Source organism: Manihot esculenta, chromosome 12 (assembly GCF_001659605.2).
Source record: "Manihot esculenta cultivar AM560-2 chromosome 12, M.esculenta_v8, whole genome shotgun sequence".
Lineage (NCBI taxonomy): Eukaryota > Viridiplantae > Streptophyta > Magnoliopsida > Malpighiales > Euphorbiaceae > Manihot > Manihot esculenta.
Genome location: NC_035172.2, coordinates 36,545,175 through 36,570,583, shown reverse-complemented (window position 1 = coordinate 36,570,583; position 25,409 = coordinate 36,545,175). Strand labels below are relative to the sequence as shown.

At 38.6% G+C, this 25,409-nt stretch overlaps 5 protein-coding genes across 5 annotated transcripts; 2 read left to right on the top strand and 3 right to left on the bottom strand.

Annotated features, from left to right (window-relative positions):
- The first annotated feature begins 9,968 nt into the window (after positions 1-9,968).
- Positions 9,969-11,039, top strand: LOC110628279 (putative methyltransferase DDB_G0268948). Its single transcript, XM_021774872.2, has 2 exons — positions 9,969-10,176; positions 10,275-11,039. Exons 1-2 carry the CDS (start codon positions 10,027-10,029, stop codon positions 10,902-10,904), a joined length of 780 nt encoding a protein of 259 aa, XP_021630564.1. The 5' UTR covers positions 9,969-10,026; the 3' UTR covers positions 10,905-11,039.
- Positions 11,040-11,110: 71 nt separating this feature from the next.
- LOC110628278 (caffeoylshikimate esterase) lies at positions 11,111-12,372 on the bottom strand. The gene is made up of 2 exons (XM_021774870.2): positions 11,949-12,372; positions 11,111-11,869 (listed from the first exon to the last, which is right to left on the bottom strand). Exons 1-2 carry the CDS (start codon positions 12,262-12,264, stop codon positions 11,205-11,207), a joined length of 981 nt encoding a protein of 326 aa, XP_021630562.1. The 5' UTR covers positions 12,265-12,372; the 3' UTR covers positions 11,111-11,204.
- Positions 12,373-16,323: 3,951 nt separating this feature from the next.
- LOC110628277 (gibberellin 20 oxidase 2) lies at positions 16,324-17,797 on the top strand. The gene is made up of 3 exons (XM_021774869.2): positions 16,324-16,906; positions 16,994-17,315; positions 17,402-17,797. The coding sequence occupies exons 1-3, from the start codon at positions 16,401-16,403 to the stop codon at positions 17,666-17,668; spliced, it is 1,095 nt and encodes a 364-aa protein (XP_021630561.1). The 5' UTR covers positions 16,324-16,400; the 3' UTR covers positions 17,669-17,797.
- Positions 17,798-17,938: 141 nt separating this feature from the next.
- On the bottom strand, positions 17,939-18,916 carry LOC110628281 (nuclear transcription factor Y subunit B-7). Its single transcript, XM_021774873.2, has one exon. The coding sequence runs from the start codon at positions 18,634-18,636 to the stop codon at positions 18,013-18,015; it is 624 nt and encodes a 207-aa protein (XP_021630565.1). The 5' UTR covers positions 18,637-18,916; the 3' UTR covers positions 17,939-18,012.
- Positions 18,917-19,919: 1,003 nt separating this feature from the next.
- Positions 19,920-25,301, bottom strand: LOC110628276 (probable methyltransferase PMT26). The gene is made up of 9 exons (XM_021774868.2): positions 25,020-25,301; positions 23,095-24,282; positions 22,863-23,012; positions 22,281-22,551; positions 21,925-22,038; positions 21,660-21,834; positions 21,142-21,414; positions 20,650-20,844; positions 19,920-20,529 (listed from the first exon to the last, which is right to left on the bottom strand). Exons 2-9 carry the CDS (start codon positions 24,229-24,231, stop codon positions 20,301-20,303), a joined length of 2,544 nt encoding a protein of 847 aa, XP_021630560.1. The 5' UTR covers positions 24,232-24,282; positions 25,020-25,301; the 3' UTR covers positions 19,920-20,300.
- Positions 25,302-25,409: the final 108 nt, after the last annotated feature.

Below are 25,409 nucleotides of genomic sequence, written 5' to 3'. Positions count from 1 at the left end.
TTTGAGTATCTGAGCAGGGTCAAGACTATTACAGATGAGATAGGGGCTGATGACAGTAGAGCCATTCAGATGGCTGGGTTCACACTGGAGTGCAAGAAGGCACGAGATTGGTTTAAGAACTACGTGAACCCGAGAGCGGACAGTATGTCCTGGGAGGAGTTCGCAAATGAGTTTGCAGGATGGGCTTTCCCTGAGAGCTCTAGAGAGCAGAAGATGATAGAATTCGAACAGTTGAGGCAGACTGAACAGATGAGTGTGGAGGAGTACACAGACAGGTTCCTGGAGTTGCTGCCATATGCTGGGCAGAATTTGGACACAGATCAAAAGAAGTCAAGGAGATATATTATGAGGCTGCACTCCAGGTATTCTTCTTTGATACAGTCAGCAGAGAGGGAGAGTTTCCATGCCATAGTGGATATGGCTAGGAGAATGGAGGCTAGTGCTATCGTTGAGGGGAAGGTAAAACAGTCAGTGGCACAGTCTTCTGGTTCCAAGACCCCAGGTGGGGAAAGGTTAGACTCTTCTTCTCTGAGTGCAGCGGTTGCAGGCAGTAAGAAGTGGGACAAAGGCCACAGAAAATCTAAGAAGAATAAGTTCTGGAACAAGATCAAGTCAGGTCTGGGTTTAGGCGGTGGCTCAAGCTCTGGCGCAGAGGTTACAGCATGTATGAGATGTGGGAGACCACACAAGGGAGTATGTCTGGCAGGGACAAACACATGTTTCAGGTGCGGACAGGCGGGTCATTTGGCTCGAGATTGTCCTAGAGCAGCCTTTGCAGCACCGTCTCAGCAGACAGCCTCCGGCAGTGTGGTACAGCCAGTAGCTCCAGCCGCAACACAGGCCAGTGGCAGAGGCAGAGGGAGAGGGTCAGCCTCTTCATCAGCAGGATACAGAGGTGAAGGTCCATCAGCTCCGGCACGGATCTTCACTATGACTCAGCAGGAGGCCAACACATCCAACACCGTGGTGGCAGGTAATCTCATCATTGGTTGTTCTGATGTGTATGCCTTAATGGACCCGGGTGCATCTCATTCTTTTGTTGCTCCGAGAGTCGTGGAGAGGGTAGGATTGATGGTCTCTGGGTTAGAGTGTCCCCTATGGGTCAGTGGACCCAAGTGTGACCCGTCAGTGGCAGAGGCAGTCTGCCAATGTAGTCCAGTTTTCATAGAGGGAAGATGCCTTTCCGCCGACCTCGTGGTTCTAGATTTGACAGATTTTGACGTCATTCTAGGGATGGATTGGTTATCGACCCATGGTGCTACCTTGGACTGTAGAGACAAGGTAGTCAGATTCAGAGATCAGGATGGGTCAGAGGTCGTCTTCAGAGGAGACAAGAGGGGTACACCTAGAGGTCTGATCTCAGCTCTTCAGGCTCGTAGGTTGCTTAGGAGGGGATGTCAGGGGTTTCTAGCTCATGTGAGGGAGTTAGATAGTCATGTCAGAGAGCCCGCCTCAGTGCCTGTGGTGAGTGAGTTCTTAGATGTTTTCCCAGACAAGCTGCCAGGTTTACCACCTGCTAGGGAGATAGAGTTCGAGATTGAGTTAATGCCTGGTACCAGACCGATCTCTATCCCTCCCTACAGGATGGCACCAGCTGAATTGAAAGAACTGAAGGAACAGTTGCAAGAGCTGGTAGATAAGGGTTTCATCCGACCGAGTACTTCACCTTGGGGTGCTCTGGTTTTGTTTGTGAGGAAGAAGGATGGATCCCTTAGACTTTGTATCGACTACAGACAGTTGAACAAGGTCACTACCAAGAACAAGTACCCTTTGCCGAGGATCGACGATCTATTCGACCAGCTGGCAGGAGCAGGTTGTTTCTCCAAAATAGATCTGAGATCAGGGTACCATCAGTTGAGGATAAGGAATGAAGATGTACCGAAGACAGCTTTCAGGACCAGGTATGGGCACTATGAGTTCCTTGTGATGCCGTTTGGGTTGACCAACGCCCCTGCAGCATTCATGGACCTCATGAACAGAGTATTCAGTCAGTATCTGGATCACTTCGTTATTGTCTTCATAGATGATATCTTAGTGTATTCCAGAAATGCAGAGGAGCATGCCCATCACCTGAGGACAGTTTTGCAGACCTTGAGAGAGCATGGCTTGTATGCCAAGTTCTCCAAGTGTGAGTTTTAGCTCAGGAGCATTTCATTCTTGGGGCACATTGTGTCAGAACAGGGTATTGAAGTAGACCCCAAGAAGGTAGAGGCTGTAGCTAACTGGCCTAGACCCACCACAGTGACCGAGATCAAGAGTTTTCTGGGTTTAGCAGGTTACTACAAGAGGTTCGTTCAGGACTTCTCAAAGATTGCTGCTCCTATGACCAAATTGACAAAGAAGAATCAGAAGTTCATATGGACCGATCAGTGTGAGGAAAGCTTTGAGGAGCTTAAGAGGAGGTTGACTTCAGCACCGGTGTTAGCTCTGCCAAAAAGTGATGATGACTTCTCAGTATATTGTGATGCGTCCCGTGTGGGACTGGGTTGTGTGCTAATGCAAAATGAGAGGGTGATCGCTTATGCTTCTAGGCAGCTGAAGAAGCATGAGCTGAATTACCCCACACACGATCTTGAGATGGCAGCAGTCATCTTTGCACTCAAGATGTGGAGGCATTACCTCTATGGGGTAAAATGTGAGATCTTCACAGATCATAAGAGCCTGCAGCACATCTTGAGTCAGAGAGATTTGAATTTGAGGCAGAGGAGATGGGTAGAGCTGTTGAGTGACTATGATTGCAAGATTCAGTACCATCCGGGTAAGGCGAATGTTGTGGCAGACGCCCTAAGCCGGAAATCACTCGGCAGTCTATCCCACATTTCAGCAGAGAGGAGGCCGGTGGTGAAGGAGTTCCACAGACTTATGAGTGAGGGATTACAGTTGGAGTTGTCTGGCACAGGTGCCTTAGTGGCTCAGATGAGAGTGACACCCGTGTTTCTGGAACAGGTAGCTCAGAAACAGCATGAGGACCCAGAGTTGGTCAGGATAGCCAGAACGGTTCAGTCAGGCCAGAGTAATGAGTTCAAGTTTGATGATAAGGGGATCCTCCGCTACGGGAACAGATTATGTGTGCCAGATGACATTGGTCTGAAGGGAGATATTATGGGGGAAGCCCATAATACCAGGTATAGTGTTCACCCTGGAGCCACCAAGATGTATCAGGATCTGAAGAGAGTGTATTGGTGGCCAGCTATGAAGAAGGACGTGGCACTGTTCGTGTCAGCCTGCGATGTGTGTCAGAGGGTGAAACTAGAGCATCAGAAGCCGGCTGGAATGTTGAATCCACTACCGATTCCAGAATGGAAATGGGAAAATATAGCTATGGACTTTGTAGTGGGGTTACCGGCGGCGTCCAACAGAGTGGACTCCATATGGGTGATTGTGGACAGACTCACCAAATCTGCTCACTTCATCCCTGTCAGGAGTGGTTACTCGGTGGACAAGTTGGCGCAGGTGTACGTAGATGAGATTGTCAGACTGCATGGGGTCCCGGTATCTATACTGTCAGATAGAGGGCCCCAGTTCACCTCCAGGTTTTGGCGGAGTCTGCAGAACGCTATGGGTACCAGATTAGACTTCAGTACTGCCTTCCACCCACAGACAGACGGACAGTCAGAGAGGACCATCCAGACAATAGAGGATATGCTCAGAATGTGTGTGCTAGATTTTGGCGGTTCTTGGAGGCAGCATCTACCTTTGGTGGAGTTTGCCTACAATAACAGCTATCATGCTAGCATAGGGATGGCTCCATATGAAGCTTTGTATGGGAGGAAGTGCAGATCACCTATCTGCTGGGAGGAAGTAGGAGAGAGGACTCTTGCGGGTCCGGAGTTAGTAGAGCTTACCAGCAGGGTAGTACCCATAATCAGAGAGAGGATCAAGACTGCTGCTAGTCGGCAGAAGAGTTATGCAGATACCCGCAGAAGACAGCTAGAGTTTCAGGAGGGGGATTTGGTTTTGCTCAAGGTGTCTCCTATGAAAGGAGTGGTTCGGTTCGGGAAGAAGGGTAAGTTAGCTCCACGGTACATCGGTCCTTTCGAGGTGCTTCAGAGGGTCGGTAATGTGTCGTACAAGCTAGACTTGCCTGCTTCGATGGAGAGAATCCATCCGGTTTTCCATGTTTCTCTGTTACGGAAGTACGTGTCAGATCCGAGCAAGGTTCTTAGTGAGCCTGATGTAGAGATCCAAGAGGATCTCACCTATGTAGAACAGCCAGTGAGAATCCTAGACACTCAGATCAAAAAGCTGAGGAACAAGGAAATCCCAATGGTGAAAGTCCTTTGGAACCACCACAACATAGAAGAATGCACTTGGGAGACACGGGAGTCTATGCTCCAGCAATACCCCCATCTGTTTTGAGGTGAGTGTTAGTTGTTCTATGTGTTGCATGTATGATATATTGTATGCTATGTTGTATGTTATGATTGATGCCATGCTTTGTATGTTAGTTGAGGAACATTCGGGGGCGAATGTTCTTAAGGGGGGGAGAATGTAATACCCGGCTAGACTCCGGTATCGGAATCCCTACCATCCGGTGGGACCTCGAATGTCGGAAACCTCTAGAAGGGTAAAACTATGATTTTATGAAATGTTTTCATGTATTTCATGTTTTTAAGTAAGAAATTAAATGAGTTTTTGCATGAAAAATCTTTGGAGGAAAACCCAGGTTCGGCCGCCGAACTCCGAAGTTCGGCCGCCGAACATACATGCTTTCGGAGGGACTTTAGGCGCCCGAAAATTTTGAGTGAGGGAAATGCAGGTTCGGCCGCCGAACTCCAAGTTCGGCCGCCGAACCTTGCATGCATGCGGAGGCACTTTCGGCCCCCGAACGTGGCCTGGCCAGCCACCTATAAAAGGGGCACTTAGCCGAAATGGGAGAGTTTTCTCCCATTTTCAGCCGCAGCAAGCTTCCGACCTCCCTCTCCTAAATCTTGTGTTTTTCCTTCAATCCCCACCATTTTCTTTGAGTTTTAAGGTTCCACAAAAGTTTTTGAGTGTTTTTAAGCAAGTTTGGAGCTTGGAAGTCTTGGAGCTAAATCCCTCCATTTTCCGAGCTAGGGTCGTTCTTCCTCTCGATCTTCAAGAGGTAAGCTTCGATCTATGCTTCTTTTATGTTTTATGAAAGTTTTATGCAAGTTGATGGGGTAGAATGCATGTTTAGGCTTGTTGTTAGGTTTATGGGTTTATGTTGTGATTTGAACAATGTATGTTGGAAATGTGTTGTTTGAAGTGTTGTAGTTGGGGTATATTATAGTTTGAGACCCCTAGGTGTGATGTATGATGTGTATGCATGTGTAGAAACAAGTTTATGCATGTTTTGAGGCGTTTTGGAGGCTGTGGACACAAGGGAGCCAAGTTTCTGCCCTTCGGCAGAAACTCAGGTTCGGCCGCCGAAGTGACTTTCGGCCGCCGAACCCCCTTGTGGAGGCAGTTTCGGCTGCCGAAGCCTGCCCCCGAAACTCAAGTTTCGTCTCTGTCTGGGAGGTTCGGCCGCCGAAAGTGCCGCCGAACCTGCATGACTTTCGGCTGCAGAGGGACTTTCGGCCGCCGAACCTGCCGCCGAAAGTGCCCTGTTCAGCCATTTCTTGCATGTGTTCATGTGATGTTTTCAGGATGTTTTAGGGGGTTTTTGGGGAGTATTTTAGAGTCATATTCATGTATGTTTGGTCCCTCATTTGAGTCCACCTGTGTAGGTTCGGACCCGAGGAACCGAGACCCCAGCAGTGAGCCAGCTGCTTCAGAGTCTCTTCAGAGCTAGCCAGAGGTGAGTGGAATAAACTCTAAGTTTTAAAGCAAATTAATGAAATGTTTTAGCATGATTCACGCATCATGAATGCCATGAGATATATTAGGTTGTATGCATTAGAATTCACGAATATGTTGCATTGCATACTTTGTTGTTGATGTGGATGGATGTTGAATGACCCATTAGCCCTTGTATGTCATGATAGCCTATGTGAGTCCAGGTGTGCCTGCTACGGCTCTACGCCCCTGGCACTATGACTGATTATGAAAGTCCGGGTGTGCCTGCTACGGCTCTACGCCCCCGGCATGTATAAGTAAGAAAGATAGGGGCTAAATGGTGACAAGTTCATCCTTGTTGTGAAATGTTTGTGTTATGGCGCATACATGAAAGCATGATTTAAATTGATGTTTTATTATTCTGCTCACTGGGCTCTAGTAGCTCACCCCACTCCCTTTATCCCCAGAGTTGCAGGTACAGGATAGATCAGGAAGTCGGCTAGAGTGAAGTTAAGACATGTATGTTGTAATAGATAGTAGTGGACATGAATATGATGTAATGAGTAATTATGACCATGTAATGTAATGAATGATTTGATGATGTATTGAGGATTATAGTAGTGCTTGACCTAGAGGTGTGTGAATCCCCATTATGTACAGAGTGTTTAATGAGTAATGACGTTAATGATCATGATTATCCAAGCTGATATGTATGATGATGATACCCCATTGGAGTATTTGATAAGGACTCCAGTGTGGGGTTTATGTATGATTTTGTGCATGCACAGGTTTTGCTTGGATAAGAGAAAAGAAAAATTTTTACAGATCATGTATATGTTGTTATGTATGGGATTCCACAGGTTTACAGGAGGTATGTAGGCTTGCTACGGGTCCCGGCGGCCTTAAGCCGATCTGGATCCTAGCGCCGGTAACGGGTCGGATTTCCGGGTCGTTACAGCAGCTTTATACTTGTCATTAATTTTCATAAGATATTATTGTACCTGTTTGAAAATATAACGATCCGGTGACCGGACCGCTACCGGCGCTAGGATCCAGGTCGGCGTAAGGCCGCCGGGACCCGTAGCAAGCCTACTATGCATTCTGCAAACTTGGTAAATCCCATACATGATCAACAATGTTCATAAAAAAATTGAAACTTTACATCTACCAAGCTTACCCTGTGCATGTACTCAATCTCTGTAAACATAAACCCCATACTAGAGCCTTCATCAAATGCTCTAATTGGGTCATCATTTCATATCTTAAGCTTGGTCATCAACATATATCATTATAAAACATAATAATATACAAATCATGTACAAAAGGGATCAACCAGTTCTAGGGCCAAGCACAACTCTATCATCATTACACATTACATGACCTTACATCATTTTACAATACATGTCCACTATGACTAATACATAAACTCTTCCCTGTAGCTATTCCATGCTATCTCCGGCCCTGCAAACCTGGGGGTTAAGGAGAGGGGTGAGCTACTAGAGCCCAGTGAGTAGAGCACCAATAAAATCATTTAATAAAACATGCTGCCATGAAATGCATCACATCACAAATAAATCATATCACGGATGGACTTGTCACCAATAACCCTCTACAAATCATAAACTCTGTGCCAGGGGCGATTAGGCCACACCTGGTCTTCTCATAATCTATGCTAGGGGCGATTAGGCCACACCTGGTCTGCTCATGCTCTGTACTAGGGGCGATGAGACTACACCTGGTCTTCTCATATCATCTTGAGGGCTAAGGTTCCTCCAATATCCATCCACATCAACCACATATTATGCCATGCATGTAATACCCGGCTAGACGCCGGCATCGGAATTCTTACTTTCCGACGGAATTTCCATTGGAATCTGGAATTCGAGGATGTAGGAGCCTTCTAGAAGGGTTTAAAAGAGGTTTTTAAAATATTTTTAAGTGTTTTATGGTTTTGAATGCAAAGGAATTGGGTTTTGAAAGGGAAAAGCTAGTGTGCCTCCAGATTTCTCAACTGCGCCTGATAGCCTTTGCACCCCCGTAGAAACAGTAATAATAGTTTTTCCTTCCACTTTAGAATGTTTTGTAGAACCAGAAGGCAAAATGATAATATTTTTTCTATTCTAGATAAACATGTATGAATTCTTCTTCCCCTTCTGCAATGCATCAACATCAAACTGTCAATGACGACCTAACAAAATTTCACAGCAATCCATATCCATAATATCGCAATTAACAGATTCAGTGTAAGATTTACCGATCAAAATAGGCACGCTGCAGATTCTGTTGACTTTAATTTTTGGACCTTCCTTAATCTACCCAACTTTGTATGGTGAAGGGTGAGGCTACGTAGGCAACTGCAGCTTCTCCACTAATTGCTTAGCTATCAGATTCTCACAATTGCAATTATCGATAATTAGCCTGCAAATCGCTTCCCCCACTCGACATTTTGCCTAGAAAATCTTCCTCTTATGCATCTCATCCTCCTGTTTCGTCGAGCATAGAAATTTTTTCACCACATAGGTGACATCTCCATCTTCAGAACTAGCAATAGATCCATCATCGCCATTCACTTCCTCCTTAGATTCAACTACTTGCTCAACCACATTAACTTGTCGGCAATCATTATTAACTCATCTACATTCTGGACAATTATTAATTGATGACGAGGTTTCCTGCAACGTTAACATATGTCTCCCGTTAGTTTCTGATAAGGATTGGTTTTGCCTCCTTTGTCTGTTGTAGTGGTGACTGCTTTTCACTTACTGTCTCTCCTTTCTTCTACAGTATTATGAGGGTTGCTAGAATTTACAATTTTAGAGGGCTATCCACTATAATCACTTCTATACTATTGAGTTTCTATAGAACTAAAATTTCTGTAATTAAATTTCGATTAGACTGAGGTCGAGGCTGTTAATCAACATGTTCTTCCGCTCTTTTTGCCATCTCAATGGCATCTGCCAAAGTGAAAAGCGCAACTAATTCCATCATACAGTGAATTTTGTGATTCAGTCCCCTCTGATAATGAACAACTTGATTGGCTTTGTTCTCACAGTTTTCATACCTTGCCTGCAACCTCAAAACTCCTCTGTATATTCATCCACCCTTCGACTCTCTTAAATACAGTAATGATATCAGTTATACAAAATATGAGTGTGATCATTAAGCAAGAATCGCTCTTCAATCATCTGCTTCATCAACAACCAATTTCGCATAGGTTCCAGCCTCCTGTGATAGGATTCGTTTTGAACAGAATTCTACTATGCTGCTGCACCACCCTTTAATTTATAAGCCACAATCAAAACCTTTCGGTCCTCTTCCATGTTCATAATTTCAAAGAACCGATCAACCTCTGCCAATCAATCAAAAACAGATTATACATCCAACAAACCAGAAAAATTTTGAAAGTCTATTTTATCTTGTAACTTTCGTGATAATCCTATTGGAGATTTGCGGCCACAGGATTTGCGATCATAGGATTTGGATCTGGCTGTGGGTATTCGACTGCGGCGGATTGGTTGTTACCCTATTGTAGTACTAGCTGTCCGATCATCTCTCTCAATTTTGCCAAGGATGCCTCAATTGCAGCGAGTCACACCTCTTGATTGTCGGCCATGAATAAAGTTTGCTTTGATACTAACTGAAATAGAACTAATTAGACTCCGTCAGAAATTTTAACTAATAACGTTTAGTTAAGACGAAATTTAGAAAACGAAATGTTAAAAACTGAAATCTTTTATTGAATTCTCGAAAGTCAAAAAATACTATTTATAATAACAAAAATTTTAATATGAAAAATTATGAAAATTTTAAAAAATAATAAAAATACAAAATTCAACCCTTAAATGATCAAATTTTCATTTCAAATTTTGTGATCTTTTGTTACACTTTTAAAAATTTTATCTCTCAAAATTTTTTTTTTAAAAATCTATAATAAACTTTCAATAGACGATGGTAAAAAAAATTAAATTAAATATGTATTTATTATAAAATTTAAAACTAATTACCCATGCGACTTTTCTTTTCTTTAATATAAAATTTATCACTTTACTTATCATATAATTAAAATTAATAAACTGATCGAATCTTAGACGGCTGCATCAAGTAGAAGATTCCCAAGGTTGCAGGTCTTATTTGCCTGCCTTGGCCAACTGGTTGACCCGTGATCTATATCAATTGCTGACCGCACAGTAACTTGACCCACACATATAAATTCATCCTTCTGCTTCAGAAAAAAACTCGTAGCATAAAATATCAGATCTCAACAACCCAAAAAAAAAAAAGAAAATGGCAGGTTTATACGACAAGCAGGCTGCTATTTATGTAGATGCCAGGCCAACCTTTCCAAGTCAATGGTTTTCGATGCTAGCTTCTCTCACCCCTCATCACTCTTTAGCTTGGGATGCCGGCACCGGCAATGGCCAGGCAGCTATCAGCGTTAGTTGTCTCTTTCTCTTTTTAATCCTTATCTTGGCCGAGATCGCTTGTCTTTCAACTTTTTGTCTACTCACATATTATGTATATATTCTGTGCAGGTTGCAGAGCACTACAAGCAAGTGATTGCGACTGATATAAGTGAAGAGCAATTGAAGCATTGTATAGAGCACCCTCGAGTTCGATACTTGCACACTTCAGCATCAATGTCAGATGATGAACTGGTGACCTTAATCGGCGGTGACAATTCGGTTGACCTAGTGACAGTCTCTGTAGCTGTGCATTGGTTCGACCTGGAAAGATTTTACTCTCAGGTGAAGCGTCTGCTGCGAAAGCCAGGAGGCGTGATTGCAGTTTGGACATATAATGTCATCCAAGTTAACTCAGAATTTGATCCGCTCATGTGGGCATTCCACGAGAAATCACTTCCTTTCCAGAATCCGAAAGCAAAATATGCATTTGATTGTTACAGGACACTTCCATTCCCTTTTGAAAGCGTAGGTGTGGGCTGTGAGGGGCAACCTGAGACACTGGAGATGACAAAGGAGATATCGTTTCAGGGATTTCTGGGACTTGTAAGAACATGGTCAGCTGTGAATATTGCTAAGGAACAAGGCGTGGATCTGTTGTCTGAAAATGTTGTTAAGGAATTTGAGAAGGCTTGGGGTGGCCCGGAATTGGTCAGAACTGTCATCTTCAAGACTTACATGCTTGCAGGAAAAGTTAATTAAGTTTTCACTTTCAAGTTTCAAAGCCTTTTTTTTTTTTTTTTTTCCAGTGTTGTTGCCTTTTAATAATTCTCATTTTAGATGTTTCTAACATTTTCAATGACAGTTCTGACGCCTAGAAATAATAATTTTCAGTTACATTTGTGTGCTAAAATTAAGTTATGGTAAAGAAGGAAAAAACTGAATTAATTTGCTGGATAATTTTAAAAAAAAAAAACCTTCAAATAATGATTATTCAATTACAACAATTTCCTTTCCGTGATTAAATAATCACAATTTTATTATTATTTTTTTAATTTTCATTTAATCATCAGCTTTTTTTGAGCCATACCTCTCAACCCTCTCATCAATCCACTCTCTCATATCTTTCAATACAATGTTAGCATTCTCATCTGGCTCTCCTTGTATCAAAGAATGGTACATCCCCTCGTACAACTTCAAGCTCTTATCCTCGCTAGAAGCCTTCTCATACAACAACTGGGATGATGTAGGGCACGTGACCCCATCCGAGGTGCCATGGACTGTCAAAAACGGCGCCGTTACCCTTGAGAAATTATCTTGAATATATTGGCACACCCTTGCAATTTCCCGCATGGTCCCCACCCTTGGCTTGCCTGTGTATCTTCTGGGGTTTGATGCTATTATCTTGAGCTTCTCTGGGTCCTTAATTGCTTTCCCCACCATTTTATTGTCTGGCATCGCCGCCCACGTGTCAGCCCATCCAAAGAGCAGCCCATACACGAAGAGGCGTAACTTACTGGGTTTCATGGGCTCTGGGATGACAAAAAGTGGGGCCGAGAAAATTAAACCCGTCCACGTGTTGGGTTCCGATTGGAAGTACATTAGCATCGTTGTGGCCCCACCCATGGACTCACCAAACAAGAATGCTGGTAAATCCTTGTATGGTTCGCTGTAGCGCATATGCTTGAAGAATGATAAGGACGTGGCTGCGATTTTCTCCATGTCACCTACACAGGTATGATTGAGTCAGTTGTATGCTAGGGAATTGGTACTCTGACTAGAAGTTTTAAGTTTAGTGGAAAGTACCCATATAACAACGTAGACCGTCAGATCTGCCATGCCCGAGAAGATCAGCGGCAAAGACTGCATAACCCCAGGTTGCATAGTTGATGCAGATTTTTTGAAACAACCAACCAGTATCAGATCCATAGCCGTGGGTCATGTATACCGAGCCTTTGACTTTCTGATCCAACGGTAGGAAACTCTGCGTGAAGAGCTTCCCATTAGGCGTCTCAAAGTATGATTTTGTATTGGTAACCCCTTGTGATACATAGTACTCCTCCTCCGGCATGTGTCCCCAGAAGTTCGGTGGCGTTTCCGGCGACTGGGTTTCGGAGGCCATGGTTTTTGCGGTCGTCTCTTTCCTTCGCCTCCTGGGAGAACTGGTTGAGAGAGAGAGAGAGGTGTTTTGTTTTGTGGAAAAGGAGTGGGTGGATTTTTAAAGGTGGAGATACAGTAGTTGAAGAGAGAGGAGATAAGAGTTTTACCAACTGGATGGATGGGTGGGTGGGTGGGTGGGAGTTGGTGGAATGGCTTTAATGGGTCCCACTGGGGTTGGTATGTTTTGGAATTATTTACATATGGGGACATCGTGCTGAGATTATTATTATTAGTATAATGCATGAAGAGGGCCATTTCTAATTATCTTCAAGAAATTGTCTTCAAACTAATTTTATCTGAAAATGAGCTGATCCCATCTCTACTACATGAAAATATTAAAACAAAAAAATCATTACACATAGGGAGATCCTACGCTAAAGTGACAGCATTTCAGATTTTATGTAACTAACCTTACCAGGTTCAAAAGTAGGTTTTCACTCTCAAGCAGAATAGGTTACAAAGTTTCGTGAAATAAGATTGATAAAATTAATTAGACTCGTAAAAAGTGCTAATCAATAATATTTGATTAACATAAAATTTAAAAAATAAAAAGTTAAAAACTGAAATATTTTATTAAATTTTTAAAATTAAAAAATATTATAAAAAAATTATTTATAATATCAAAAATTCTAATATAAAAAATATTTAAAAAATTTTAAAAAATAATAAAAATATAAAATTTATCTTTAAATAATAAAATTTTTACTTCAAATTTTATTTCAAAAACTTTTTTTAGCTACAGTAAATTTTATAATTATACTCAGCACCACTTACGAATATAAAGATATTATATAGATTAATATCATGATAAATTTTTTATTTATAAAAATATATTTATGAATTTTAATTTATTGAATGTATAAACAACCCGTACATGTAAAAAATTTTTTAGAAAGAGTTATTTTTTTATTGTAAAAGGTAAATTCAGAGAATGCACTGCTATTCTTTTATCTTCAACATTGACCTCTTAGTCTCTCTCATTTATGTACAATAACCACTACCCTCTCAATACACCTTGTTATTTTAATTAACGTATTTTTAACCGACTTTTATTTTATTTTATTTTAATTTTTAAAATAAAAATTAAAGATTAAAAAATTTTTCAGATTTATTTAGATGTACTTATTATCATACTAAGGCTGTGAGTGCTATCCGACCTTTATTTGAAAAAAATTTTTACTTAAAAAATAATAATCGAAAACCTTTTTAAAGTTTAAAATAAATAAGTCTTTTCCTTATTTCCAAATAACAAAAAGGTTATAAAAGTTTGAAATTTATCATATATTTATTTCAATACCAATGAGAATATCTAATATTAAGCTACAAGTTGCATTCCTTCTTTCTATACTTGGATTGAGGATTTAATTTTGATTTCGAATGCTGAAATTTCTTATTTATATATATATATATTACAACATTAAGCCTTGAAAAAAAATTAGGTTTTCTAAAGTAGAAAGATGGAGGTGGAGGTTAAATATCCCGGCCATAGAACATGATGGTGATGAATGAAGAAAGTCTTTAATGCATATGTGACTGATCATAGGAATGAAAATAAAATTATTTACAAGTGATTGATCACCATATGCATGCATGCATGCAAAGTCCAAGTGTTTTGTGTTTGTCATGGTTTATTTGATTACCAAAAAGGTTTGAAATTGTTGAGATAGTTGATCATTCATTCACGTGCAGCCCACATGGCAGTGCTTGACTAATGGGACAACTACAAAAACAATTTGGAAGAGCTTCAACACACCTAGTGATCTGTCTGGATAGAGAAAATTCAATCAAAAAGCTTGTTTTGACCCATAAATCAAACCACATCAAACTTAATAAAAACAAAATTTGAATGTTGAGTCACCTTCCAGCATAGCATGAGTTGTGGTTTGTTTGGAAGGAATAATTAAGAGCAGCAGCAGCCCCATGTGATGTTTCTGAGTTGACGTTCTCCTGGGAATATGAACGTATTCCAATACTTCTATTTCCCATGATTTTGGACATCTTCACCCTAACGCAAACAATTATATCTCTTCGTGTTCTTCACTTTCATTATTTTAATTTACTTGAATATAGAGAAATAATGGATAACTAGGAAATCAAAAGTGAAAATGAAAGGCAAGGGATATGATATGAAACCAGACAGAAAAAGACAATCAGCACATGGGGAAGAGCCGAGTTTCAAGTCTAGCTGGGAAACAGCACCGCACCGCATCCTTCATTCTGCTTTTGTTTTTCTCCGCCCACAATGACCCCCAGCCGATGGACCTAAGGACAAGGTTAAAGGGCGTCCCCTAGCCTCCATCAGCTGTTGTCTCCTATAATATCTAACCGCCTTGACGTTTCCTTTCCTTTGGCTTTCTTTTTATGACGTATTTAGTTTGATATTTAAATATAACCGATAGCCTAAAGGTATCACTGATACCCATGGCTGATTGCCGCAACTTTTGCTAAATTATTTCAAAATTACAATCCATCGCTGCACTCACGGCATCTAGTAAATATTTTTGTTAAAATTATTTTAAAATTACAATCGATTGCTGCACTCACCACATTTCATAAAATTGTGAGATTTTAAATTCTATTTTTTTAATTTTTTATTTTCATTTAAAAAAAATAATCATAATGAGAAATAACTAAATATTTATTAAATTATATATAATTATTGTGATTAATATATAAAATAGCATATAAAAATAAATATAATTATTTATTATTAAAATATATAAAAATAATCCTATCTTTATATATATAAGATTTAAAAATATGATTCTTAATAAAAAATATAATTTATCTTAGATGTATATACTTATTATTATTATTGTATTTTATATTTATTTATTGAATTGATTTATTTAATATTTATAAATAATTTATTAATATGTATTAAAATTGATTTACACAGAGAGATTTAAATTTTTTGATATTATCATTATTAACAAGTCGATTCGTATTTTTAAAAATTTATTAAAATATTCTTAATTTTTTTTTCGTCGACAAAATAGTTATTTTATTATCTTTTCCATTAAAAATAGATAAAGAATGAGACAAAAAAATTTTAAAATTTAATTTTACCCTCAAATAAAACCTCTTATTTAGTTATTGAATATTGCTATTATTAATAAATTAATCTTTATATTTTTAAAAATCTATTAAAACGACTTATATTTTCTCATATCTATTAAAACGTTTTTATCGTTTTTTTCCATCAACGAAATAGTCCTTCCTCTTTCTCCTCCTCCTTAAAAAAGAAGAAGAAAAAGATGATGATGACGAAGGAAAAGAATAAGAAAAAAGAAGAAGAAAGAGAAGAAGAAGATGAAGAAGAAAAAGAAAAAGAAGAAAAATCTCCTCCCTTCCTTAAAAAAGAGGAATAAAAAGAAAAATTGAAGAAGAATCAAAGAAGAAGAAGAAAGAGAACAAAAAAAGAAGAAGAAGAGAAAGAATCAATGAAAAAGAAGGAGGAGGAGGAGGAGGAGGAGGAGGAGGAGGAGGAGGAGGAGGAGGAGGAGGAGGAAAAGAATGAGATAATTTGATATTTTGCTATATTTTTAACGACAGAAATAGACAGAATGACTATTTTGTTGATGGAAAAAAAAGATAACGGTATTTTAATAGATTTCTGAAAATGTAAAAATTAGCATGTTAATAATGATAATATTTATAGACTAAATTGTAAATCTCGTGTAAAAGTATAATAAGCAGGATGAAATAAAATTCTATAATTAGAAATGTTTTCATCTACCGACCTTTTTAAAAGAGTTTAGCAAACAAATAAATTTTCATGACTTAAAACAATATTTTACTTTATTTTTTTAACGTAAAATAAAAATTATTATTAAAGGTATAATTTTATTAAATATAACACACATTTTTTAAAATATGAATATATACGTATATAAGTAATTAAATTTTATTTATAGTAATTTAATAATTTCACAGTTTTATATATATATATTTTTATAAATAAAAATATATATATATTATATAGTCTTCTAGCATGGAGGTTTTGCTATAAATAGGAAGCTCCGGAGAAATGTGTTTCCTACATGGATGCAATCTAATATAATCAGTTTGGATTGATTGCAGTCTTTGCGTCTCAAAATGAATATTGCAAGAGATGATGAACTTGCTGGGCTTCATGTTTTTGACTCGTCACTCTTGCAGAAACAGCCAAATTTGCCGACTCAATACATTTGGCCGAATGGTGATTTAGTGCCCAACCAGGACGAGCTGAATGAAACCTTGATAGATTTGAACGGCTTCTTTAAAGGTGACAAGATGGAAACTGCCCATGCAGCTCAGCTTCTTAGAGCTGCTTGCTTAAACCATGGCTTCTTTCAGGTCACCAACCACGGAGTTGATCCTTCCCTTATTCGAGCTGCGCATCAAGAAATTGATACAATCTTCAACCTCCCTCTACATAAGAAGCTCAGCCTTCGGAGGCAATCCGGCGGCCTATATGGTTATTCCGGTGCTCATGCTGATCGGTTTTCTTCCAAGTTGCCCTGGAAGGAAACGTTCACATTTGGGTACCATGAGAATGATTCTCACCCGATTGTTGTTGATTACTTCAAAAACTTCTTGGGGGAAGATTTTCAACCAACTGGGTATCGATTTTATTAATCATTCTTAAATTTTTCCATTTCAACTTTCGTTTTGATTATGTAAAATGAATATTTTTGAATTTTTGACAGGTGGGTTTATCAAAGGTACTGCGAAGAGATGAGGAGATTATCTCTAGTAATTTTGGAGCTATTGGAAGTCAGCCTGGGAGTTGAACGTTTTCACTACAGGAAATTTTTTGAAGGTGGAAGCTCAATAATGAGATGTAACTTGTACCCACCTTGCAATAGTCCAGGGCTAACACTTGGAACTGGTCCTCATTGTGACCCAACTTCATTAACAATTCTTCACCAAGATGAAGTTGGTGGCCTTCAAGTGTTTGCTGATAACAAATGGCAGGCAATACGACCTCGTCCTGATGCGTTTGTGATTAACATTGGAGATACCTTCATGGTAAGCTTTGTCTGATATAGATTTTAAAAATGATGAAGGATATAATCGGGTAAGGAGAAATGATATGATTATTGATGTGTATGCAGGCATTATCCAATGGGAAATACAAGAGTTGCATGCATAGAGCAGTTGTGAATAGAGAGAGAGAAAGAAGATCATTGGTTTTCTTTGTGTGTCCAAAAGAAGACAAAGTAGTGAGACCACCACAAGATCTTGTTCGCAGAGAAGGGACAAGAAAGTACCCAGATTTCACATGGTCTGATTTATTGGACTTCACACAAAACCACTACAGAGCTGATGTTGCTACCCTCCAAAGCTTCTTCCAATGGCTTCTATCTTCTAAATCCTTCTAACTTTTAGTTTCTCTGTTTTTTCCTTACAATTAGTAGCCGTGTTAAAACTCGAGAATACTCGGACCGAAAGACTATTCTAGTAATGTTGTTTCTTTAATTTCAATCTTATGAAGAATCTCCATTTCATGCAATTCAAAGCTAATTAATATGTATGCTTTACATGTAATATATGTATAAATCAAGTAATTAATATAATTATGGTAATATGATATCACACACTAAGTTTTTTTAATAAAACTGTATAAACCCATAAAACCCACCTGGCAAAAAAAAAAAAAAAAGAAAAAGAAATTATATATAAAATCCTTGACTCTCTTTTGTTGAATTCAGAATGATCTGAAGTCTTACCAATGGCCAACTGAATCAATTTGATCATGCTGTTGTAGTTGTTTTTGAATGGAATTAGGGGAGAAGTTTAAGGAAAATGATTGATCAGCAGGCACAAATGATGGTTGAGAGATAAGAGATGTAGTTGAGGAATATACAGAGTTGAAAGATGGTAAACTTTGATCTTGTTCTTGTGGAGTTTGTTGCAACCTTTGATCTGTTGTTCTTTGTTGCTTAGGAATATTAAGCTTCTCTCCTTCAATGTCTCTGTATCTGCTGAGATATAACTTAAGTGGAGCAACATAATCTTCAAAGCCCAGAGTTGTAATAGCCCAGATGATATCATCTCCATTAATGGTCTTTCTCTTCTCTCTTTGACATTTATCAGAAGCTTCTCCTGTGACAAAGCTGATGAATTCAGAAACACATTCTTGAACTGTTTCTTTTGCATCTTTTGAGATCTTCCCATTTCCTGGAATCACTTTCTTCATTATTCTTCCCACGTTTGCTATAGGAAGGAATCGATCTTGCTCTTTGTTGTTGTTATTGTTGTTGTTGGTACTCGTGCTCTTTAAACACGGACTTTCTGGGCTTCCTCTACTGGGGACATTTGGACAACTTCCATGGCTCTCATCTTCCATTGTTTCTCTCTTCCACACATTCACTCTCTTGCACAGACGTACGTTTTTCTAAAATATTTTCAAGAATATTGGGTATTGAATTTTGGTGGTGATTATGGAGTTTTATTGATTCAAATAAAGGAAAAGAAAAGCATGAAAATAGGCAAATCAAGAGGGGATTAACAAAAATAACTTGGTTCTTGTTAATCAGCTAAGCCTTGGGACTCGCTCTCAATGTAGAGAAGGTATGATTTATTACTTGCCAAGGTTTAATTCTTTTTAATTCACCTGGGTTAGTCCAATTTTGATAGAAATTTCAATTTCATTAAATAATATTTTAGAATTCAATACATAGGAAATTGCTTTTACAATAATAACTGAAATTTAATCTTTTTGCATCCAATGCAAAATAATAACCAAAATCCTACAACTACTTGAGCGACAAAGATTTATTTTACAAGATGATGCCTAACCTTAAGTTTGAATAGACTCGAAATTAGAACCAAATGTTGATTTTAATTATAATCGAGTTTGACTGAAACCAACCAATTTAGTTTCTATTAAAATTGAAATTTTCATTCTAAATAAAATTAGCTTATTAAATTCAACAAATTAAGCCGGAATTAAAATCAAAATTTTGTACTAACATAACTTATGCAATACCTATAACCGGTTGTCTTTGACCCTAAAAAAGCCGGTTGTCAGGAAAAATGAAATGTCTAACCTTAAAAGTGAAATTGTTTACGGTGCAAATCACAGCAAGAAAGATGAAGTGAAATGAAAGTAAAAAGAGTCCCAAATTTTCTTTATGAACAAAACCATCTAACAATTTGCCCACTTGAGGTGATGTAAATCCGATGCATTTCTAAAACTAGAAATCTAATTCCATACTTACAATTTTAATTTTATGCATCCAATATTTATTTGTCCTTTTAGTAAATACTTCATTATTATAATATAAAACTTTAATTAAATTTTAAAAAAAATGTAATTGTTAAATTAAATTTGAACAAAAAATTTCTCACAGGCACCTTATTGTTGGGCAGCAACAATATGCAGGTAACAATTTCATTGCGTTTTCTTAAACATTATTTTCATTTTATGTTCCTTTCAGATTTATATCCATAAATAAACTGAATTATATTTGGGGATGTAGTCGCGTCGTGTCTAAAATCGTCTCCATATCAGAAAAACCAAACTAATAATAAAACAACAAGAAAAGGCATGGTTTGATTATTAACCTCCTGGAAATCAGGCACATGACACGATGGTCATGCATAAGCCTAAAGAAATCATTAACGGTATAAAAAATTAACAAAATCTTGAATGTAGTATAAAAGCATTGTTCATGGGAATACAATAAAACCATCTCAGCAACACAAATCATCATCCTATGACAAATTTTCAAATTCTGATGTCGGTCCATTTTCTGATGGCCGACTTTACACTTCAAGAATGGAGGAATCTACGGCTCCAATCTTGGGATGGATGAAATCGAGTGTGTGCAAAAATAAAAAAACAAAAATTAAGAGGAAGGCCCTAATTGTAATTGACATAGTACATCAGCTAACTAGGAGATAACAGTTGCTCAGCATTGCAATTAGCAACAAGAACAAAAAGAATTAGCTACTCTCACCAACAACACCGCCTTGATAATGAAAGGGGCTATGGCACAAATCATGCTCTTAAGCAATGGCGTATGTGATTGTCTCCACCTCTTTGGGTCGCCAAATGGACTTCTCAACGTAAAGCAATCCCTCCTTGTCCTTCGAGTAGGTCATTCGGACCTCCCAATGCATAGATCTCACTATGTTCTCCAGCTCACTAATAGTCTCAACATTGTCACGGACAATCAGCTTTCCTTCTGGTCTAAGTATCCGATCAACCTCCACAACTACAGCCACTAGATTGCACCTATCAAAACCACAATGACAAAACATCAGATCATGGACTTGGAAGCAGCACTGCACAATCCAATGATGGCAAGTATTATGCAGCAAGAACTAATAAAATACAAGAATTGTTAGTACACACCTCTTTTTAACCTTTGAGAAGAGATGATCTGCATGGAGAAGATCATAAGATCTAGGATAGGTGCTAAATGATTCACACCAGTCATGATAAATGCCAAAAAGACCACGTTCATAAATTATAGGTAGAGTATCTGGGGAGTCTATTGGGACCACATTCATGACCCACACATTTATATCCTTCAGAGCTGCAGCAAACCTGCAAGTAGAGCAACATCAGATCAAAGAGACAACCAAGCAATCTAGATATTGTCTCTTGTGTCGTGTGTTTGTTTAAGAACCTTAAACCTACTCGAGTAGAGCACAGCCTTTCAAAATATCTTCTCCATGTCATCAGAATCATTATACAAAAATAATCAAGGAAGAAAGTAATTGGAATAATAATTATATGAACCATAAAGGATCATAGCATTTTTTATTTGTTGGCTCAACAGAAAAAATTAGTTGTAAAATAATTAACAGTTTTTGTACTAGAAACGTGGACAGTCATGCTTACCCTCCATAGATAGCTCTCATGTCCATGACATTTCTCACAGAAGACCATTTTATTCCCATTCCATTCAGATAAGACTTAGATACCACCCGCTTCCAGTGCTCAGAGTCAGCAGTGAAATCCTCTGGTTCTGGTTTACCATAAACTCCAGCCTTGGAACTCAACATCCAATAAGGTGTTTTCTCCAACCTCACTGGCCATTGCTCAGGCCATTGAGATCCACGTTCTGCTGAATCTGCTGGAACCTTGTGTATACATGCTTGCAGCGGCACATTCCTGAGCACAAGGGTCAAAAACTAAGAGTTAGGGTGGGCTACATTGATAAGCATAAGCGTCTCCAGACTGATAGCAATCTGTTAGTGGAGTAATTAATTAAATATATCCTTGACTTTATTTTTTGCATTTTATTAAAGAAATAGAGATTCTCACAAGATAATTTATTACACATATCCAATTGCCAACCATGAAAGAGAGATCCACAATTACAAAGAGATTTTTCATCAAGTTGAAGAAAAATTTACCAGGCAGCCATAGGGTCATCAGATGTTTCGCACAATGGAGGCTCTTGTTGAGATCTTTTTTCATAGCAGTCATTGGAAGTAGGCTTCCTGTAGGTAGCTATACCCACACCATTTAATGTATCCTTGTTAATGGACACAAGCTCCCAGCACAATGCTTTGGTTAGCTCCGTCATAGCTGCAAAAAGAATCCCGCAAAATGCACTCAGTGGTTAGTCTTAATCACCTCTTTGGGTATCATTATGTATTTGTTTGTGAAACCATCTACCTTTCCAAATTTCAACATCTTCAGCAACCTTCTTCTGATAAACAGGAGTAGCAGACCACACAAAGAAACCGCCAGGTCGCAGCACTCGATTCAACTCCAAAAGAAGTTTGCCGCCTGTTTTCATTGAAGATAAGGGTTAAATTATATGATTCATTCTCTTTCAATTCTGTTAATCAGAAAATACATCAGTTAAAATAATAAATCTAAATCTAAGAACACCAATTATAAAATTTAGCATTCAAAAGCGGTAAGCTCAGGACATAATTTTCCTTTTCTTTAAAAAAAAAAAGTACACAGGCACCAAATCACAAATCTAGACGAGCTCTAAATCATCTGAGTAAAGCAAGCAAACCTACCTTCAATGTGCCATGGGACTCTGCATCGAGCACAGTGGACAATATCAAAGACTCTGCCTGGAAAAGGAAGTCTCTGTGTTCCCATCACAGCAGATATAGCAGGGATTCCTCTTTCCAAAGCAAATTGCACTTGGGCCTCATGTTCATCTTTAGGGGCAAATGACATTGTGATAACATCCCTATCAAAGAGAAAGCCTCCAAAGCTAGCAACACCACATCCAACATCCAATATCACACGGGTGCGTTTTCCCCATGCAATATCAGGCACAGACTGCATACAGATATCTTAATATCAAGAACAGGATGAAAGCATGCCGATCAAAAGAACTATTAGCGATAATCATTCTCCAGTATCAGATAAATACCATTAAAAATTGGAAGGGAAATTATGATACAATCTTTTCAACATGAATCATCAATTATGCTGAATGTAGAGAAAGTTGAAGAGTGTAAATCTAAAATCGAAGATTATAGCACATGCTAAAGGTGATGAATATGCAAATCACAAAACAAGCAAAATCACAAAATTGCATATAATGGAACAGGGCTCAAATAACAACTGAATTTCTTTTCAATTTTCACCTCATTTATGAAGTCAATGTAATGTAGAGCACCATGCTTAAACTGGGTTCCACCACCAGGGAAAGTGAGGTATTCACCAGTAACTTTCACCCAGTTTTGATGCCCTTTAACTTCCGCAAGTTTGGTGTGGGGAACATTATTGTACCATATCTGTGGAAACAAAAATGTATCAATTCATCAAGGTAAGAACAAAAGTAAAGAGATTGAACTTGTATAAACTAGTTTTGCATACCTTCTCCCTGCTTTTGGGCCATTCAATTGGGCGTTTGTATCCTTCAGGAAGTGGAACGAGGCAAGTCGGAGGTTCTTGCGGACAATGCCTTTCACGATGTTCATAGTGCTTAGTACTTCGAAGTCTCCTAATTGCTTGCCAATTGTCAAGACATGGGATGTAATCAGGACCAGCAGTGACATTGCACGTTTTCCAATTATACGTGTCTAGATGATTAGAAGATAGTTGAGCTTCTTTCTCATTTTTCGACTCTGCTGCCTGAGTTGACCATGACCCACTCTGAGTAGCAGTTTCATTCAAAATCTCTGACTGAGCCCCTGAAGGAAATACCTCACCACCACTTTGGTTGTTGGCCTGCTCATCAGAGGTTTTCTCTGACTCCTTGTTATCTTTTACATCCACCTTCTCATTCGTCTGATTCTCTGTTTTCTCCTCCTCCATATCACCAGAATTCTCATCTGGTTTTGTCTCTGTATCATCTGTATCGGATTTCTTCTCTGTTCCACCAGAGTTCTCATCTGATTTCATCTCAGTCTCATCAGTAGCCGGATTCTTCTCAGTCTCATCTAATTCAGATTTGTTCTCTTTGGAGTTCTCCTCAGAATCTCCTTGTCCAGTGCCATTATTTTCACCATCATTAGTTTTTGTGTCTCCAGAATCTGTGTTTGTTTCCCCATCTGGGGTTTTAGAATCTCCATCTTCCGTATTATTCTCTCCATTTTGCTTCTCATTATTTGAGACATCGTCAGACTTATTTCCTTCATCTTGCTTTTCCTCAGATTTCTCTTCTTGCTTCTCTCCCACCTTCACCTCTTGATTTTCCTGTGTATTAGAGTTGTCTTCTCCCCGAGTTTGACTAACATTGGTGTCCCCTTTAGTTGCATCTTCAGGTAAATCACCAGGGCTATCCTCAAATTGCTTAGGATTGCTTGCCTTGCTCTCAGGCAGTGGCTCCTTCACGTCGTGCTTGTTCTCCTGGGCAGGCACATCTACACTTTGACCAGGAACCACAGATGAAGATGTCATCATCCATACCCCAACCAAGCAGAGTGCGACAAAGACAACAATTGTCACTGTTGAGCAGTAATTTGTTGATTGCCTTCTAGTGTCGATCCTCGTATATTTTCCTAAAGCCATTGTTTTTTTTTTCTTCTTTTACTTTCTTCAATCAATTCTTGAAAATCTAACCTGGAGATCAAACCAACTTAGATAAATCGTACAAAGCAACAGCCAACTTTGAGATATCCAATAAAATTACAACTACATCACAGTGACACTAATGAAAAGAAATCACCACTCTAGTTTCACAGCTCACAGGACTTGAGGAGTCTTACACTGTCATTGTCAGCACAAGTTTACTTGTGGGAAGCAGTTGCCTTAATCGAATTAACTATTAATAACTAACAAAATAGGAAAGAAACCTATCCAGATGTTTGAAGTCTTCCCTTGTTACAATTTGAAGCCACAAATAACTATTAATAGCCAGATCGCGACTCAACTTAGAGCAACTAACTCAAAAGAGGAGAAAGAAAACAAAAGTTTTTTTTAAAAAAAAGACAAACCTAATAAAAACACTAACCTAAAGCTGAAAATAAGCAAAATAATATACGATTAGCATTTAAAGAAATGTAGGAAGAAAAAACAAAAGTAACTCCACAAGTAAACAAATGACGAATCACCTAGCCCAAATCTAATTGTTTTAGATCTGCACGAAATCACTAAAATAACATTATCCTCTTCCATCAATCACTTCCATTGTGCTCAACAACAAAAGCTCATTAGCTTGTCAGTACATACATGTCAAATTACATTCAACACTGAAATGAGAAAGGAACACAACAAAAATTACAATAGATCTGCACAAAAACCATACAGATAGAAATGAAAAGAGAGAGATCCGAGGCAAATCAGGTGAGTGTGAGTACCTTGATAGGAAATGGAAGTGAACGCAAGGAGACGGAAATAGAATTAATCGTTAGGGATTCATTTCTCTTCTCTTCTGCTGCTCGTAGAGAGAGTCAGAGCGAGAGAGAAACGGAGAGATGCGGGATGGATATGGAGAGAAGATGAAGTTAGGAGCTGGTTCAGTTATCTAAATGCGGTGAGGATTTGATTTTTTTCATTTATTTATTTATTTTATGTACAAAATTCCTGTGAATAATGAGCGAGTGAGAATGGAGAGAAAAGGAAAGTAGAGAGAATTTGGTAGAGAGAAAGCGACGCGGAAACTATAATTACGGAAGATGGGATTAAATCTCAAAGCTTCGAGGTTAAGCTAATATAATTTTAAAAAATTAATTTTAATTAAGTCTAAT